This window comes from Grampus griseus (assembly GCF_964374135.1).
Source record: "Grampus griseus genome assembly, chromosome: 5".
In the NCBI taxonomy this organism is placed as follows: Eukaryota; Metazoa; Chordata; class Mammalia; order Artiodactyla; family Delphinidae; genus Grampus; species Grampus griseus.
In genome coordinates this window covers 114,638,272-114,654,614 of record NC_138998.1, presented here as the reverse complement: position 1 = coordinate 114,654,614, position 16,343 = coordinate 114,638,272, and the positions used below count along the sequence as shown (strand labels likewise).

General features: G+C 33.9%; 1 protein-coding gene across 1 annotated transcript in view; it reads left to right on the top strand.

Annotated features, from left to right (window-relative positions):
- LIPI (lipase I) overlaps positions 1–16,343 on the top strand; it is a gene marked incomplete at both ends in the record, with an annotated part of 47,938 nt that overhangs the window by 8,889 nt on the left and 22,706 nt on the right. Inside the window, 3 exons of the mRNA XM_082654976.1 lie at positions 4,170–4,555; positions 6,774–6,882; positions 8,726–8,827. Coding sequence (XP_082511102.1) covers positions 4,170–4,555; positions 6,774–6,882; positions 8,726–8,827 — 597 coding nt within the window. The remainder of the gene's footprint in view (positions 1–4,169; positions 4,556–6,773; positions 6,883–8,725; positions 8,828–16,343) is intronic.

Sequence of the window (16,343 nt, the reverse complement as noted above, 5' to 3'; positions counted from 1 at the left end):
AGTGGCATTTGAGGTAATGCAGTTATTACTCACATTTATCACATTTATGGAGTCAGGTGGGAATTGGGTCGGCACTGCTTTTCTTTGTTGGGTTTGCTGGCGGGTTTGGCTGTTGACTCGCCATCAATCAGCTGGGGAGACTGACACAACTTAGCTGTTTCACACCTGTCCTTACTTTTCTAGCAGGCCAGACCTGGGGTATTTTCACAGTGATGGCAGAAGTGTGGGAGGCCCAGCCCTAACGTGCAAGCCCAGTTCAGCGTCTGCTTGCATTACGTCTACCAACGTCCTATTTTCCAGGGCAAGCTCTACTATTTGCACCCGCATCAGGAAGCGGGGCAAATCACCCCGCTTATCATGGGAATACCTCAAAGTTACAAGACAAATGGCATGGACTCAGGAAAGAGTGATGAATTGGAGCCATCACTGCAATCTAGTATATCAACCTAGTTTCCTTTTATTTTATTTGTGTAGAATATACCTACCTCTCCATTAAAATTTCCCATGTACTTCTTTAAATAATTTATAGATGTTTCTTTTTTTATGAAAGCTGATTTTATTTTGGTTTTTAATAGGAAGGCTTTATTACAGTTACATAACTTTATATATCATATATATCTTTTTCTCTTGTGTAATTTTATCATTTTGTTTTATGCTTTCTACTTTCTATATTTTTCATTTTCTTTGTGTCTTGTATATATACACTGTTGCTATACTTATATATTATTTAGTGTGTAGAAATTTATGTGTACTGTTTTATATAGTGTAATGGTTAACAGTTAAGTTTTCAATATGTTTTAAAACCCACACTTATCTATTTATTAAAATTTTTTTAATTGACATATTTTGAATCCCCCAGTTAAGGAATTTTTGTACCACACTTACTTTCTCTATACCCCTTTTAACCTACATTCCCATTTTATTAGCATATTGACTTATACTAAATATTCTTATTAAACATTTGAACAAGAATAACTTGATATTGCATATTTTTTTACTCAGTTTAATGCTGTTTACACTTATATTAGTGTCTAACTTGTTTCTGTGCTCACTTTCATTCTTTTTATACTGTGAGTTTTTATCGATCTTGTCTTCAATAAATCTATCATTTATTTAACAGTGATGTCAGGAACTGTACTTAGTCAATTATGGGTGGTATACTTTAGGAAGAATATAAAATTATTAGGCCACAAACTTTTGCACTTATAATCTTTATTTATTATACTTTTATCTGTCTGATGTGTTGTTTTGGAAGACAAATCTGAAGTCACCATAACTTCATTCTTCTATTTGTACCTGGATTTTCTGCTTTGATATTTTTAGGATATTTTTTCTTTCATTGAAACCAAAACTGGGTTCTAGGAGGTCTCTTGGTGAGTCTGATGAACTGATTTTCTCTAGGTCATGATGAGGCTTTTTCAGTTTGCACACCCTGGTATGCAATTATTTCCTTAGTTGTTTTAACCGCTACCCTCTCTCTCCCCAATTCCTCCCCCACCTGCCAGGGAAACATTGATGATTTTTAACTTGATTCATTATTTCCTATCCCATATCTGTGTTTACCTTCATAATTTAAATGTCTTTCTTCCTTCATTTTCTTACTATAAGGTGAGATTTCCAGGTTTTAGCATTTATAAAGTGAATTTTTATTCTGCAGTTGCATTTTTACTTTTCCTGAAGTGGAGTATCTTGTTATTCCATTTTATCAATTTTGTTTTTTGGCTGCACCACACGCGGGATTTTAGTTCCCTGACCAGGGATCAAACCTGTGACCCCTGCAGCAGAACACAGAGTCCTAACCACTGGACAGCCAGGGAATTTCCTCGTTATTCCATTTTAAACTTAACCTATTGTTTTTCGCCTCAGTAAATTTTCTCTTAGTGGCCTCCTGTTTTTGAGATGTGGTTTTTCTTGCATTCTAATGAGGGTGCTAAAGAGTTTTCTGCTATTACTTCTGGATCCTGGTAATAGGCCATAGACTTTTCTGTTGACTGTTTTAAGGGATTTCTTTCCCTTATTTTATCACAGAGATTCCATTGTTTATTCCTCATTACTCATTCCAGGACCAGGTAAAATCTACCTTGGCTTGGAGTGGACCAGCAGTTTGGATATATCAACTGCATTTAGACTTCTCAGAGTTCCAGCTGGTAGGAAGGTGGATAAGCACAATTCCCTACACAATTTGTACTGTGTAGTAAGCACTGATATTGCACTGAGGTTTATTTCTCCTCTCTACTTCCTCATTCCTTTGTATTTAGAACAAATGAAGTATCAAAGTTTTTCACTTGTCCAAGTATCTCTCAGCTGTTAATCTGAGAATTGAATGCAGGTCTTGCTTCTTCTTCACTGTCTTCGTCCTTTATTTTCTTCTAAATGATTGTGACAATGTCACATATATAATTTCCAAACTAGATTGATGGCAACTAGTGCATATTATTATGGATTTACCAAATATATCTACATATAAAATATATATGTGTAGTTTTAAATATATATTTATATATGTTAAAATAAACATTTAAATGTATATATATAGTGGCTTAAGCACGTCATTATTTCTGGGCATTTAAATCACTTCTATTTCTCCAGTATTAAAATAATGTATATTCATTTTTTACACGTGTTCAGACTATTTTCTTGGGATAAATTCTTAGAAGTGTAATTACTGGCATAAACATTACTAATATTTTTGTGCATTTTTGATATATATTGACAAATTGTCTTCCCAAATCTTCTTACCAAGTTAAATTTCCAGAAGCAGTACGAGCATATGTTCTCATTAAAATTTTTTTGGGGATTATATGCTTATTTTGGGAAAAAAAATACAATTCTTAAAAACTATGAAAAGAAAATAAAAAGCAGCCATGTTTCACTGCCTAGTAATGACTATTGCTGTTGGTTTGGCTTAGTTATTTCATTTTCTGCTCTACTTTCTAGGATGGATGGATGGATAGATACATAGGTATGTAGGTAGATAGACAAATAGGATGCACACATTGATGAAATTCTATATGATGATAATTAAGGCGTTTTAAATTTTTGTGTGATTATGCATAACCCTCTGATTAATGTCTTTATATTTTTTAGAAGTTTTTTTTTGTATTGGAGGATAGTTGATTTAATGTCTTTATATTTAATACAAATTATTTATTTCATTAATGTAAATCCTAGGAAGAAAATCAGGAAGAGTAAATATTTTTAAGATTATGCCTGTGTAGTATACACTTAGACACATATAAAATTTCAAAAGGATGTGTCAACTTATGCTCTCAGCATCCATGTATATGAATATTTGTTACAAATTTACCCTTGTAAGTATTATGTATTTAAAGGATTTTTTCATTTTGTTTAATTTGATAGGAAGAAAATGATATATTTTTTGTTTTGTGTTTATTTGATTACTAGTCAGGTAAAATATATTTTTTCTAATGGTTATTATCCATACCTAAATATTCTTCTGTAAATTTATTTTTTAATTTTTTAAAATTTTTGGCTGCAATGGGTCTTCATTGCTGTGCATGGGCTTTCTCTAGTTGCAGCAAGCAGGGGCTACTCTACGTTGCGGTGCGTGCCTTTCTCATTGCAGTGCCTTCTCTTGCTGTGGAGCAAGGGCTCTACACACGTGAACTTCAGTAGTTGTGGCTCGAGGGCTCTAGAGCGCAGGCTCAGTAATTGTGGTGCATGGGCTTAGCTGCTCCCTGGCATGTGGGATCTTCCCAGACCAGGGCTCGAACCCATGTCCCCTGCATTGGCGGGTGGATTCTTAACCACTGCGCCACCAGGGAAGTCCCTGTAAAATTTCTGTTAAAGTTCATAGTCAATTTATGGACTCTTATTGGTGTGTATAACAATTTCCTTATTAATGTTAACGATTTTAATCACACGGTTGCTATTTTGTACAGATAAAAATTAATTCTTAATTTTTAGCCAACCACATTTATTTCTATATTTCATTGTAAATTTTGAATACATCTAGTTCAAAAAGTCTATTTAAGTAATCAGCGAATTACTTAAGACATTGTAGTTGCTCAGAAAATTATGTTAAAAGGCTAATAAAGTGAAAACCTCCCCACCCTCCAAGTTCAATTTTTTTCTTTGCAACAGCAACAGGAATCGAATCAAATACTATCCCAATACTCAGCTTGACTGACTTCTTTTTTTTATTTCAGAGAGTAAAGGACCATGCCTTACATTCTCTCACCTAGGTTTAAAGGATTCCTTCAGAGATCTGTTTAATCCCAAAATGGAGATATTTTTGATATTGTATACAAGGAACAACCCGAGCTGTGCTGAGTCACTGTTTGAGCAGGATAACTCACTTAATGTTAATTTCAACACAAGAAAGAAAACAGTCTGGCTTATTCATGGATACAGACCAACGGGCTCCACTCCACCATGGCTTCAGAACTTTGTGAGAATTTTGTTGGACCAAGACGATATAAATATAATTGTAGTAGACTGGAACCGAGGTGCTACAACTTTTCTTTACAGTAGAGCGGTTAAAAATACCAGAAAAGTTGCTGTGAGTCTGAGTAGGTACATTCAGAATCTTTTGGTAAGTCTGGAATTTTATGTGTTATATATGTTATACAATATACAGTATGTTATGTAATACTGCAAAGTGGTAATAAAATACCATTTTCCTGTAGCATTTAGAATTACTGCATTGATATGCTAATGTATGCAGCCATCTTTTCTTTGTGTAAGGATAATTCTATACCTAGACGTGACCTTAGTTTTTAAAAATTATCTTAAAGACTCAATTATTGTGTTTTATCTTAAAATCTTTTAAGATTTTTGTTTTTTTAACTCTACCTATACTTCAGGATAATGTAGTGATTCTATGTATACAGAGGGGATAAACTATACAATCATTAGATTTTTTAGATATATTTTCTAAGGTACGTCTAAAATGTTTCAAATTAATCAAGTGTGCGTTGGTAAAAGTGAGGGGAAAACAGCTTGAAAAGTAGCATACTTTTGCCAACCGTGGAGGCAGGGCTCAGTTCCATTTACGTTTATCCAGCATTTAGGTCCAGGGTTGGGATGAGTCAAATAAATTCAGGCCAGCTCTAGATCATCTATAGTTTGACTGATCTTTGACTGCTAAGTCAATACATATGAAGATCCATGTCTGTTCTAGAGGGAGGTGGTAGTGATGGCACTCGAGAGAAGGAAGGGTGATATATGATTTGGGGACATTCTTGAGCTTGAAATCGCCTTTGAGTTGTGTTGTGCTGAACTTCCAAGCCTCTGCTGAAATCGAGCAAGCGTCATAGATCCAAGAAGCAGTTGCACACAGTGGTTAGGAGTCAGACTGGAGGGGTTCAAAGACCACCAAATCCATATCATCTGTGTGAGTTGGAGCAATTGCTTAACTATTCTGCCTCATTTCCTTGTCTATACATTTGGGATAACGAAACTTTCTAACAATATTTTATTTAAGTATTAAATGAAATTAATTCTTAAGCAGCACTTGGCATATAATAACCATTGAATAAAATCAGCTATCATTATTATTTTTACATCCTCAAATTTGGACAAAACCAAACTATGCCTCTGGAGACAGAAGAAGTAATTGATTCACCTGTTCTTACTGATAGTCTATAAATTGCATAATTGATTTTTCCTTTTAGCGGTGGTCTTTGCTCTAATTCATAAATATGTACCTCAAAGTGTGGAACATGTGAATGTTAAGTAAAGAAATTTAGGAAAATTGTAGTATTAGATTTCTAACAGTGCTTTTGCTTGCAAAGTCTCCGTATTAAGGAGAAGGGATGAAAAGTTCAGTAGCACTGAAGTTGAGAGTGATACTCCCTGGAGGTTCCAGGCATTGGTCTGAGAAATTTGTTGAAGAAAATTATCATTCTGTGCCTGGAAAACCTGAATCTAGTTTCTCATTAGAGTAAATTTTCCACATCTTTCTGTAAGCCATTGGATGTGTCACTGTGTAGAATGGACCATGACCTGCTTCCTGAGAGTGTGGTAGAAGAAATTCTTCCTCATTTAAGTTCCTAATGCCCCCCTCCCCCTCCCCTGGGCTGAGACTCTAAAAGGTGTTCAAAACTTGGGCTTGGAAGATCAGACTCCATTACTCTCCAGCTTGTGCTGGGGGAAATCACTTAAAATCTCTGAGTCTCATTTTATCATCTCCAAAGTAAGGATGATTTTTCACACGGTTCGGTCTTCCTAAAGTTTTTGACACAATCTACAGATAAAAAAGGGAGGTAGATTAGTTTATATTTTGGAGTTGAACAGACCTGGATTTCAAGTCTTTTTCCCTTATAGTAATAAGTATATGAGACTTTGGGCAACTCATTATCAAACGGTATTTATTCAGCATTTAATAGATGCTGGGGAAAGTTTTAGGCAATAGGATAAAAATATGTAACTCATAGGACTATTGTGAATATTACATATGAGATTTAAAAAACACATACCAAGGTAGCTAGCACAAAGTTAGTTTTGTTATTATTATTACAAAATGCTTTATTAATTAAATGTATTATTTTGCATATGCTATTCTAGATAAAAATGACGTTTTCTAAATTTTTAAATAAAAATTTAACGGTATTAAAACTGTACAGAAAAATCAGATATTTTATGGAAAAAGTTGAACAAAGATATAGTTATTTGAAATTATAAAATCCCATTCCCTGTCTCCCAGAAATGGATTAAACCAGAAAAAATAATGAATTTTAGACTATTGATGCAACAGGCATAATTTGTGATTTTCTGAAATGAAAATTGTAACATTGTATTTTGAATTGCAGGGGCATGGAGCATCTCTTGATAATTTTCATTTCATAGGTGTGAGTTTAGGGGCTCATATTAGTGGATTTGTTGGAAAGATATTTCATGGTCAAGTTGGAAGAATAACAGGTAAAATATTTTTGACAAAATTAATATTTTAGTATACTTTTAGCATCAGAAGTTATTACTTTATTTAACATTTAACAGGGGCAATATTTAAGGAAAGGAAATGATGCACAAACTTTTTTTTTCTATATCATATTCAGATGCTGGTCTTTGTTTGGTTAGACTCTTAAGTCTTACTTATTTCTTCACCAAACTTAAATTACCCATATAGAAATGAGAGGAAAATGATTAATTTCTGCAGTCCCATATGAATTTTAAGGACACGTTATTGTATCAATCCTAAGGAAAGTTTAGCCCATTAAATGTAAAACTTTTTCATGTATTAACTAAGAAGATAACCTATTACCATGTACTTAAATTTTAGAAATTTTAATGTATTTTAATTCTCTTAACAATTTTACTTGAACACTAGAAGGGAGGATCAGGAGTTGATATCCATGCCTGAGGGATTCTGGACCCCAGTTCTCCTTGTATTTCCTTAACAAGGTTACTGCATCCACAAAGCTTAGTAACCAAATAATGCTGACATGGACGTTCAGGCTTCCCTTTAGGAATGGTGGTGATTTAAAAACTATCCTTCCCCAGTTAATTTAGCTTTTTAGAATTATTGAGATCTATTCCCATAGATGATTTGTAATAATTTCAAATGTTAATACTAGAGTCTTAAGTTAACAAAGAGGGAGGGTAGAGGTGAATAACTTGTTTAGATATTTAGGATCTTTACAAACCTTAAGTATACCTTACTTACTTTGATCAGTTTTAACTTGATTCTCATTATATGGATGTGAAAGTTGAGGTTAACTGAATGAATGCAGGAGCGTCAAAAAGTTAGCAACAGCTAAGCCAGGATTTATACAAAGGCCTCTAGCATCCAAAGTCCATTCTCTTTCAACCACCATACTAGCTCAATTTGATCTGCTGGTAATCCTACTTTATTTTAAGGTGTGTTGATTCACATATTGGTCTAGTTTGAATGGTTCCACATGCCAAGCAATCATCAGGATTTAAAAAGCCAGCAAATGCAGTGATTCTACATCAGAACAATTTATAGGAAGAGAGAAGTTTCTGTCTCATTCAGTCATGTGGGCCAAATAAACTGGGGATAACAGAAGGTACTGAGATAAAGCAATATTATATTTTACTTTTTAAGATGATTGTTGCCCTATTGCATAGATGCTCTCAAGGCATTGCATTTCATGTCCTCCCCACCTTTTTTGACACACTGCAGTAGGTCATGAGCTTCAAATTTTTATTGAGAATTTCAAGTATACCAGAAATAATATCTATATTTTATGAAACTTTTAATATATTTTTCTTATGTGTGTGCGGGAAACTTTTGTGAGAAATGAATGATAAGCTAATAATAAATATGTTTTATTCCAAGCTCAAATTGCACTTAACATTTTAGACCTATAGAGAGATCCAGGATGAGCTGGTGCAGAATGAGGCTCAAGACAGGACCAGGATAGTATTTATTATTTCCCCTCCTCAGCAGTAGTAGTAGTTACTTTCTATTACATAGAGATATACTATCAGTGTATTCCTAATTACTTCTTAAGTAAAAATGCTAAAAAAACCCCACAATATTTTGTCTAGGCATCTGTAGTGTGGCTTAACACTACATCACTGATGAACTCTGAAGACTGGAAAAAAGATTATTCAAATAAAGAAGATACTTGCTATTCATCTAATTTCATTTATTGTTGGATTTGTTTTTGGATAGGTTTAAGCTAAAACTGTATAGGCTCATTATGTTTATAATGTAATAATAATGCAAGCATATGACCTACTGAACTCTGTAGTATGACTTGATTAATAGATTAATAGCTTCTTTCTTGAATTTCAGGTCTTGACCCTGCTGGACCACAATTCTCTGGAAAACCATCAAATGGCAAATTAGATTACACTGATGCACATATTGTGGATGTCATACACACTGATACCAATGGTAACAACGTAGGATTTATTGCTTAATTATTTGAAAATAGGAAAGGAGATGTAGACACTGGGGAACAGGAAAACTTAATAAGAGAGAGTAGTGGATGAAGTGATAAGAGTGTAATTATATAGTGATTATATTTCCCACAAGCAACATTTCTTGGAGTTAGTGAAAACCTGTGGTGTCCAATGGAACTCTTTGCCTTCCGCTTTCCTCTTTCAGGTTTCAAGAAATGTCATGTCATCCTAAAAAAACTGAAATTTGATAAAAAAAATATACTTCATCCTTTTCATGTTATTAACATTTTATTGATTTGATTACAACTTCCCTCATGCTTAATGTTCCTGATGCATTTAGATTACCATTCTCTCTTATCATTTTATCACTTTGTTGTATGTCAACTCAAACTCAGCACAGATCTTCAGGCACAGAGAGAGTACTTTTCCCTAACGATTTTTAATTATTTTCCTCAAAATGTCTAACCGACTATTGATCGTTTTAACCAGAGTGCGTTGGACAGACACTTTCAGGTAATATTTTAGATGGCCCAGATCCCCTTCCTGAGTTGAAACTGATGGTACTAATATTTATTGAGTACTTCCTATATACGAGGCACTTCAAGTTCTTTATGTGAATTAATTATGGAATTCTCCTAAGTCCCCATGAGTAAGTAAACGTTATCATCCCCCTTTTACAAATGGAGAAGAGGCTCAGGTCAAGGTGACAAGGCCAGTAGGAGGCAGAGTCAGAATTTGAAATAGAATCTTCTGATTCCAAAATCTGCACTTCACCAGTATGCTGCTCAAATTAACTGGAAATTTACATGTGTTTGGTTGGGGTGCATGGGGAGGATATAGTGCTAAGGCAGAGACAGGAGGAAGTGACCCAAAGACTGCTCCCAACTCCCTGTTTCCTCAGGTTTATTTTCTCTTTGGTCCAGGTAATTTATTTTCTCCCATATTATTCTGAATTTACCCTGTGGTGATCCATACCAATGATTCTGTGAGATATATAAATACCATTAATGCCATAGATGACAATTTTTCAAATTCTGTGTCTATATGCCCATGGGCTGAGCCTATAATCAGAACAATTATGCTCTTTATTTGGAATCTAAGTTCATCTACATCATACAGAGAGTCAGTGCCTAAAGTCTCATAGTTCTGATACCCTCAACCTTTCACGTTTTCTTTCTCTAGCCCTGTATATCAGCTTAACATTCCCACACACAGCACACCTAGTGCCAATTACCCTGCAACTTTGAACTCTTCTTTTTGAAATTCCAACTTCAATTCTGCTTATCGCCTTTTGAATTGGCTCTTCATACTTTTTATTGTTTTTGTTTGCATTTTTGACTTTTCCTAATAAACTGTTTGGATTGTCTTATATTCTTAATATCTTTTGATGACTCAGCTTATCAAATCTAACTTTCCACTAGATGCCACATAGTTGGCACCTTTAACTGATCTTTTTATGACTATCACAAATGAGGAACACAGATTTTTGATACTGCATATTCACCTGTCTCAAGGAATCTCTGAATGAGATACTGCCCTTTCCTTAAATACTAACCTATGAGTGCATTTTCTACTTGCCAGTAATTCTTGTCCTTTTTCAGTTGTATATGTTAAGGAAGCTATGTTGCCTTTCATAATTGTTGATTAGGTAATTTGAACAAACATTCCTGCTGGGATATCAGGAAAAAATTACCAGTCTAATATCCAGAAGACAGAAAAATTCCAGGGAGATGAACTGGTAATTTGGAGTCACTTTCCTCTGGTGTAGAGAATATGGGAAGTGTTTTTGAAACCCTCATATGAGGCTTGTAAAACATCTTATACTACTTTTTAGGACCCCAAAGGGTAGCGCTATAGGAATAAAGGTAAACTTGAAATAAACCAGCCTTTTTATAATCTCTAGAAAAGCTTTTAATAATCTGAAGTTGCCAGAAAAATCTCATTTATTGTGTTTTGTTTAAGGAGCTCTTGGATTGTTGGACCTGCTAGGTACCTGATAGAAGCCAATAATAGCCCTTTTTTGTAGGAAGATCACATCATCCTTGGTCTCAAATTATTTTTATAAATATATATATATATATATTTATTATTTTTTTTTTGCGGTACGCGGGCCTCTCACTGTTGGGGCCCCTCCCATTGCGGAGCACAGCCTCCGGACGTGCAGGCTCAGCGGCCATGGCTCATGGGCCCAGCCGCTCTGCGGCATGTAGGATCTTCCTGTACCGGGGCACGAACCCGCGTCCCCTGCATCGGCAGGCAGACTCTCAACCACTGCGCCACCAGGGAAGCCCTATAAATATATTTTTAAATGTCCAGCATCCAAATAAAGATAGCCAGGTACACTTGAAGCAAGAAACGTGCATGAGAACCAACAGAAACAATAATCAGCAGAAACAGACCCATAGGCCTGCAACTATTGGAATTATTATACACTGGCTAAAACGTGCTTAATATTTTCAAAGAGATAAGATAAGACCGCAAATATCAGCAGAGAATGACATTTAAATATAAATATGACCTATTATATTTGATAAAAATAATAAAAATTTTTAACTTAAAAAATAAAATAATTGACAATTATTGAATGGGTTGAACAGAAATTTTGAATCAGGTAAAAAGAGAAAGCGAGTGACTTGGAAAATAGGTGAGAAGTCTGTTTCTAGAATAAAGTAAAAGGGTACAATACGGAGCAAAAATCAGAGAGCAGACCATACAGAGAGGTAAGGGGTACATAGGATAAATAGTGAGAAGGTCAATCATGTTTCATTCAAATTCAAAATAAAAGGAGAGAAAAATGGGACAGAAATGATATCTAAAGATAATATCTCAGAATTTCTAAAAACTGAGGAATTATAATCAATAAAAAAATTGGAATGCAGTTAATTCCAATGTGAATAAATAGACGTCCTCATTGAGACACATGATAGTAGAGTTACAGAAAAGACCACAACAAAGCATACAGCATAAAATTAAATGAATAAAAAATGACCCAAATTATAACTAGTTTCTCAACAGAAACAGTGGAAGCTAGGAAAGAATAGAGTTATATTTCCAATATGGTGAAAGAAAACAGCTGCCTAGTATCCCAATCTGTTTCAGGAAAAAAAAAAAGGAAACTATATAGTTTCAGACAAGTATACACTGAGAGAAACTGTCATCAAAAGAAGGAAAATTATCCTTTGATGGCTATTCAGGAAGGAAGACCATTGAAAATGGTAAAATACAGTTCAATCTAAATGGATGTTGATGGCATAAAACACATTGTTTTATGAAATTTGGAATATATAGAGAGGATTAAAATATATTACAAAAATAGCATATTTTGGGGGCTGTTAACTGAAGTTCAAGCATTTTTTGTTCCTTTAATTGTATGGAAGAAAGGTTAAAAGTAATTGTCAACAGTTGGTATTTATAAATCAAGGCTTTCTGTTAAATCTCTAGGTATCCAAAAAGAAAAGAGTAAAAGAGTATATAACTTCCAAAGCAACGGAGGACAAAAGGGAATAATTTTTTTTAAGTCCAAAAGAAGGCAAGAAAGGAGAGAAAGAATCATAAAGATCAGACAAAGTAAATAGAAGTAAATAATATGATGGTAAAATTAAACCCAGCTATACCATTAAATGTAAATAGCCTAAATGAAATTTAGCCTATTAGATTCAATTAAAATATGGTGTCACACTTAGCTAAAAAGACAAAAATTCAATTATGTGTTATTTATTAAAGACATATATAACAGTAAGGAAGCAGAATATGTGAAAGTAGAACATTGATATGCAAATATTATCCACCAAAAGGTGGTGAATCCACATACATTAACTTAGACTAAAATAATTTTATCTCAAAATTAGTAGAAACATAGAAAGGCTTAAAATTATAAAACTTTCAACTCATCAGGAAGATAGTTTGTATATACCTAATAACATGGCTTAAAATTACATAAAGCAAACTTTACACTATCCCATTGCAGAAAGAAAAGCAACTGCGCAATCATACTGGGAGATTTTAATTAGAAAAATTGATCTAATGGACATTTATAAAACATTATACCCAACAACTGGAGAATATACATTCTTCTAAAGCACCATGGATATTTTAGAGAAACATTATACACTGGGCCTTAAAAATATTCTCAAAATTTTCATAGAGGGGGAAGCATAAAAGGTAGTATTCTCTATATTCAAAGCAATTAAACTATAAATAAATAAGAAAAATATAAGTAGAAAATCCATATATTTTTAGAAGAAACATATTTTTAGATAACTAATGAAGGAAGAATAAATAATAATGGAAATATAAAATATTTTGATTCAATAGTATTAAAGTTACTACATATTAAAGTTTGTTGGAGTCAGCAAAAGCCATGACTAGAAATAAATGTCCAGTTACAGATATCTTAAAAGGCTGAAAATCAATAATCTAAGCATCTATCTTGGGAAATTAAGAATTAAACATAAAACATACCCATAGATATTAAGAAGTTGATGATAAACATACAAAAATGGAATAAAAATATCAATTAGAAGTGATATAAAAAGTCAAAAATTTGCACTTTAAAAAGACAACATTAATTATTTAAAACTATGTCATTTTTACCTTCTTTCAATAAAATGAAAGGAACATAGAATGCTTGAACTTTATATATCACCCTCCAGAGTAATGAGTCCTTGGAGAGAAGAAAACAGAAAGGACAAGGAGAGAAAACACAACTAATATCAATAATAATAAAGGAGTTAGTGTTACAGATATTATAGATATTAAAATCATCACAAAGCAATGTAATGAACAATATTTTGCAAATAAATATGAAAATATATGACCATATGGTATGATATATGAAATATAAAAATTCTTATGAAAAGCAAAAGCATTTACCAAACTGACAAATGAAAAGGGAAAGTTTGAAGAGTTTTTTAACTATTGATAAAATAGAAACTGTAATTTAAAGCCTTCCATCAGAGTAAATTCCCAGGCAAGTTTTTGTTCTCTACCAAACAATTAAGTGATAAATAAGACCACTGTTTCACAAACACCTTCAGATAATAACAAATAAATAGGAAATGGTTTGCAACCTTTTTAGAAAGCCATCACAAACTTAATGTCAAAAGTTGAGAAAGACATTGCAGAAAAGACAGTTTGCTGGACATTCTCTGTAATAATCATAGATGCAAAAATTCTGCATAAAATATAAAATTAGTAAGCCAGCAGCATATAAAATTGGTACTGAATCACATCCATTTGGATTTATTATCAAAAAGCAAATGTAGTTTAACATTCAAAAATCAGTTTCTTAATTCATCTTAGCAAAAGAATAAGGGAGAAAATTCATTTAATAATCTCAATCAAATGAAGAAAAAGCTTTAGGGAGAATTTATATATGGCAAAAACTGGAAAATTGGGAAAAGAAGTAAAATTCCACAATCTGTTAAAATATATCTATTCAAAAATCTGTAGAAAATGTCACGTTGATGATGGAATTTGGAAGACTTTCTTTCTGAGACTGGGAACTGGAAAAGGATGCCTAGTCTAGTCATTCTGAAGCAACATTTTACTGGATGTCTTAAGTGCAGTAAGGGGAGAAAAGTATTAAAAGATATAAAAATATAAAATCATTTTCAGATGATATGTTTGCATACATAGATAACCCCAAAGAATCTCCAGATAATTAGAATTCACAGGAAAATTTAGCAAGGTTGTTGAATATAAGCTATATATACAAAATTCAATTCTTTCTAGGAACCAGCAATAAGAGTTAGCAAATAAAACTTTAGAATTATACCATTTTAATAAGATAAAATCTAGAAATAACTCTTAAGAAAATTGTGCAAGTGCTCTACGCAGAAAACCACAAAACATTGCAGACCAAAATAAAAAGGAACTAAACCACACATATGAATGTGAGTGTTGTATACATGTCAATTTTTGCAAGTTGACCTACAGATTCAATGCAATCTTTGTCAAAAGCCAATATTTTTTAAATAACCTCACAAGCTAATTATAAAATTAACATGGAAATGCAAAGGGTCAAGTATTATTATTCTTTTTTTTAAAATTAATTTATTTGTTCATTTTTGGCTGTGTTGGGTCTTTGTTGCTGCGTGCGGGCTTCCTCTACTTGTGGCGACTGGGGGCTTTTCTTGTTGTGGAGCACGGGCTCTAGGCACACAGGCTTCAGTCGTTGTGGCTAGCGGGCTCTAGAGTGCAGGCTCAGTAGTTCTGGCGTACAGGCTTAGCTGCTCTGCAGCATGTGGGATCTTCCCGGACCAGGGTTCGAACCCATGTCCCCTGCATTGGCAGGTGGATTCTTAACCACTGCGCCACCAGGGAAACCCCTGTTAAAGTGTTCTTGAAGAAGAAAAAAGTGCAAACACATGTGCTTCCGGATATCAAGTCTTATGAAATGGTAATAGTGGAGACAGTGTCATTAGTGTAAGGGTGACCAAAAAGTCAGTAAAAAAAAAACACCGCAAAACAGGGCTTCCCTGGTGGCGCAGTGGTTGAGAGTCCGCCTGCCGATGCAGGGGATGCGGGTTTGTGCCCCGGTCTGGGAGGATCCCACATGCCGCGGAGCGGCTGGGCCCGTGAGCCATGGCCGCCGGGCCTGCGTGTCCGGAGCCTGTGCTCCGCAATGGGAGAGGCCACAGCAGTGAGAGGCCAGCGTACCACAAAAAAAAAAAAAAAAGAAAACAGAGTTATGGGACTTATTACATTTATTATGAGTTTGGTACTGCTGGACGGTGTGAAAATGATTCTTTTTTTTTCTGGGTTTCATTTTTTTAATTGAAGAATAGTTGATTTACAATATTGTGTTAGTTTCAGGTATACAGGATAGTGTTTCTCTTTTTTTTTTTTTACAGATTATATTCCACTATAAGTTATTACAAGATATTGGGTATAATTCCCTGTGCTATACAGTAAACCCTGTTGCTTATCTGTTTGATGTATTAATCCCATACTCCTAATTTGTCCCTCCTCCTGCTCTCTCCCCTTTGGTAACCATAAATTTGTTTTCTATGTCTGTGTGTCTGTTTCTGTTTTGTATATACATTTATTTGTATTATATTTTAGATTCCACTTATAAGTAATATCGTATTTGTTTTTCTTTGTCTGACTTATTTCACTGTGCATAATATTCTTTAGATCAATCCATGTTGCTGCAAATGTCAATATTTCATTTTTTATGGCTAAATAATATTCCATTCACATATTCTTAATCCAGTTGTTGATGGGTTGCTTCCATGTCATGGCTGTTGTACATAGTACTGTTTTGAACACTGGGGAGCATGTAACTTTTCAAATTGGTGTTTTCATTTATTCCAGATATACACCCAGGAGTGGAATTGCTGGATCATATGGTAGTTCTATTTTTAGTTTTTTAAGGAACCTCCATACTGTTTTCCATAGTGTCTGCACAAATTTACATTCCCGCCAACCATGTACGAGGGTTCCCTTTTCTTAACATTTGTTATTTGTAGACTTTCTGGTAAGTGGTTCTGTGTCAGTCAACTGAA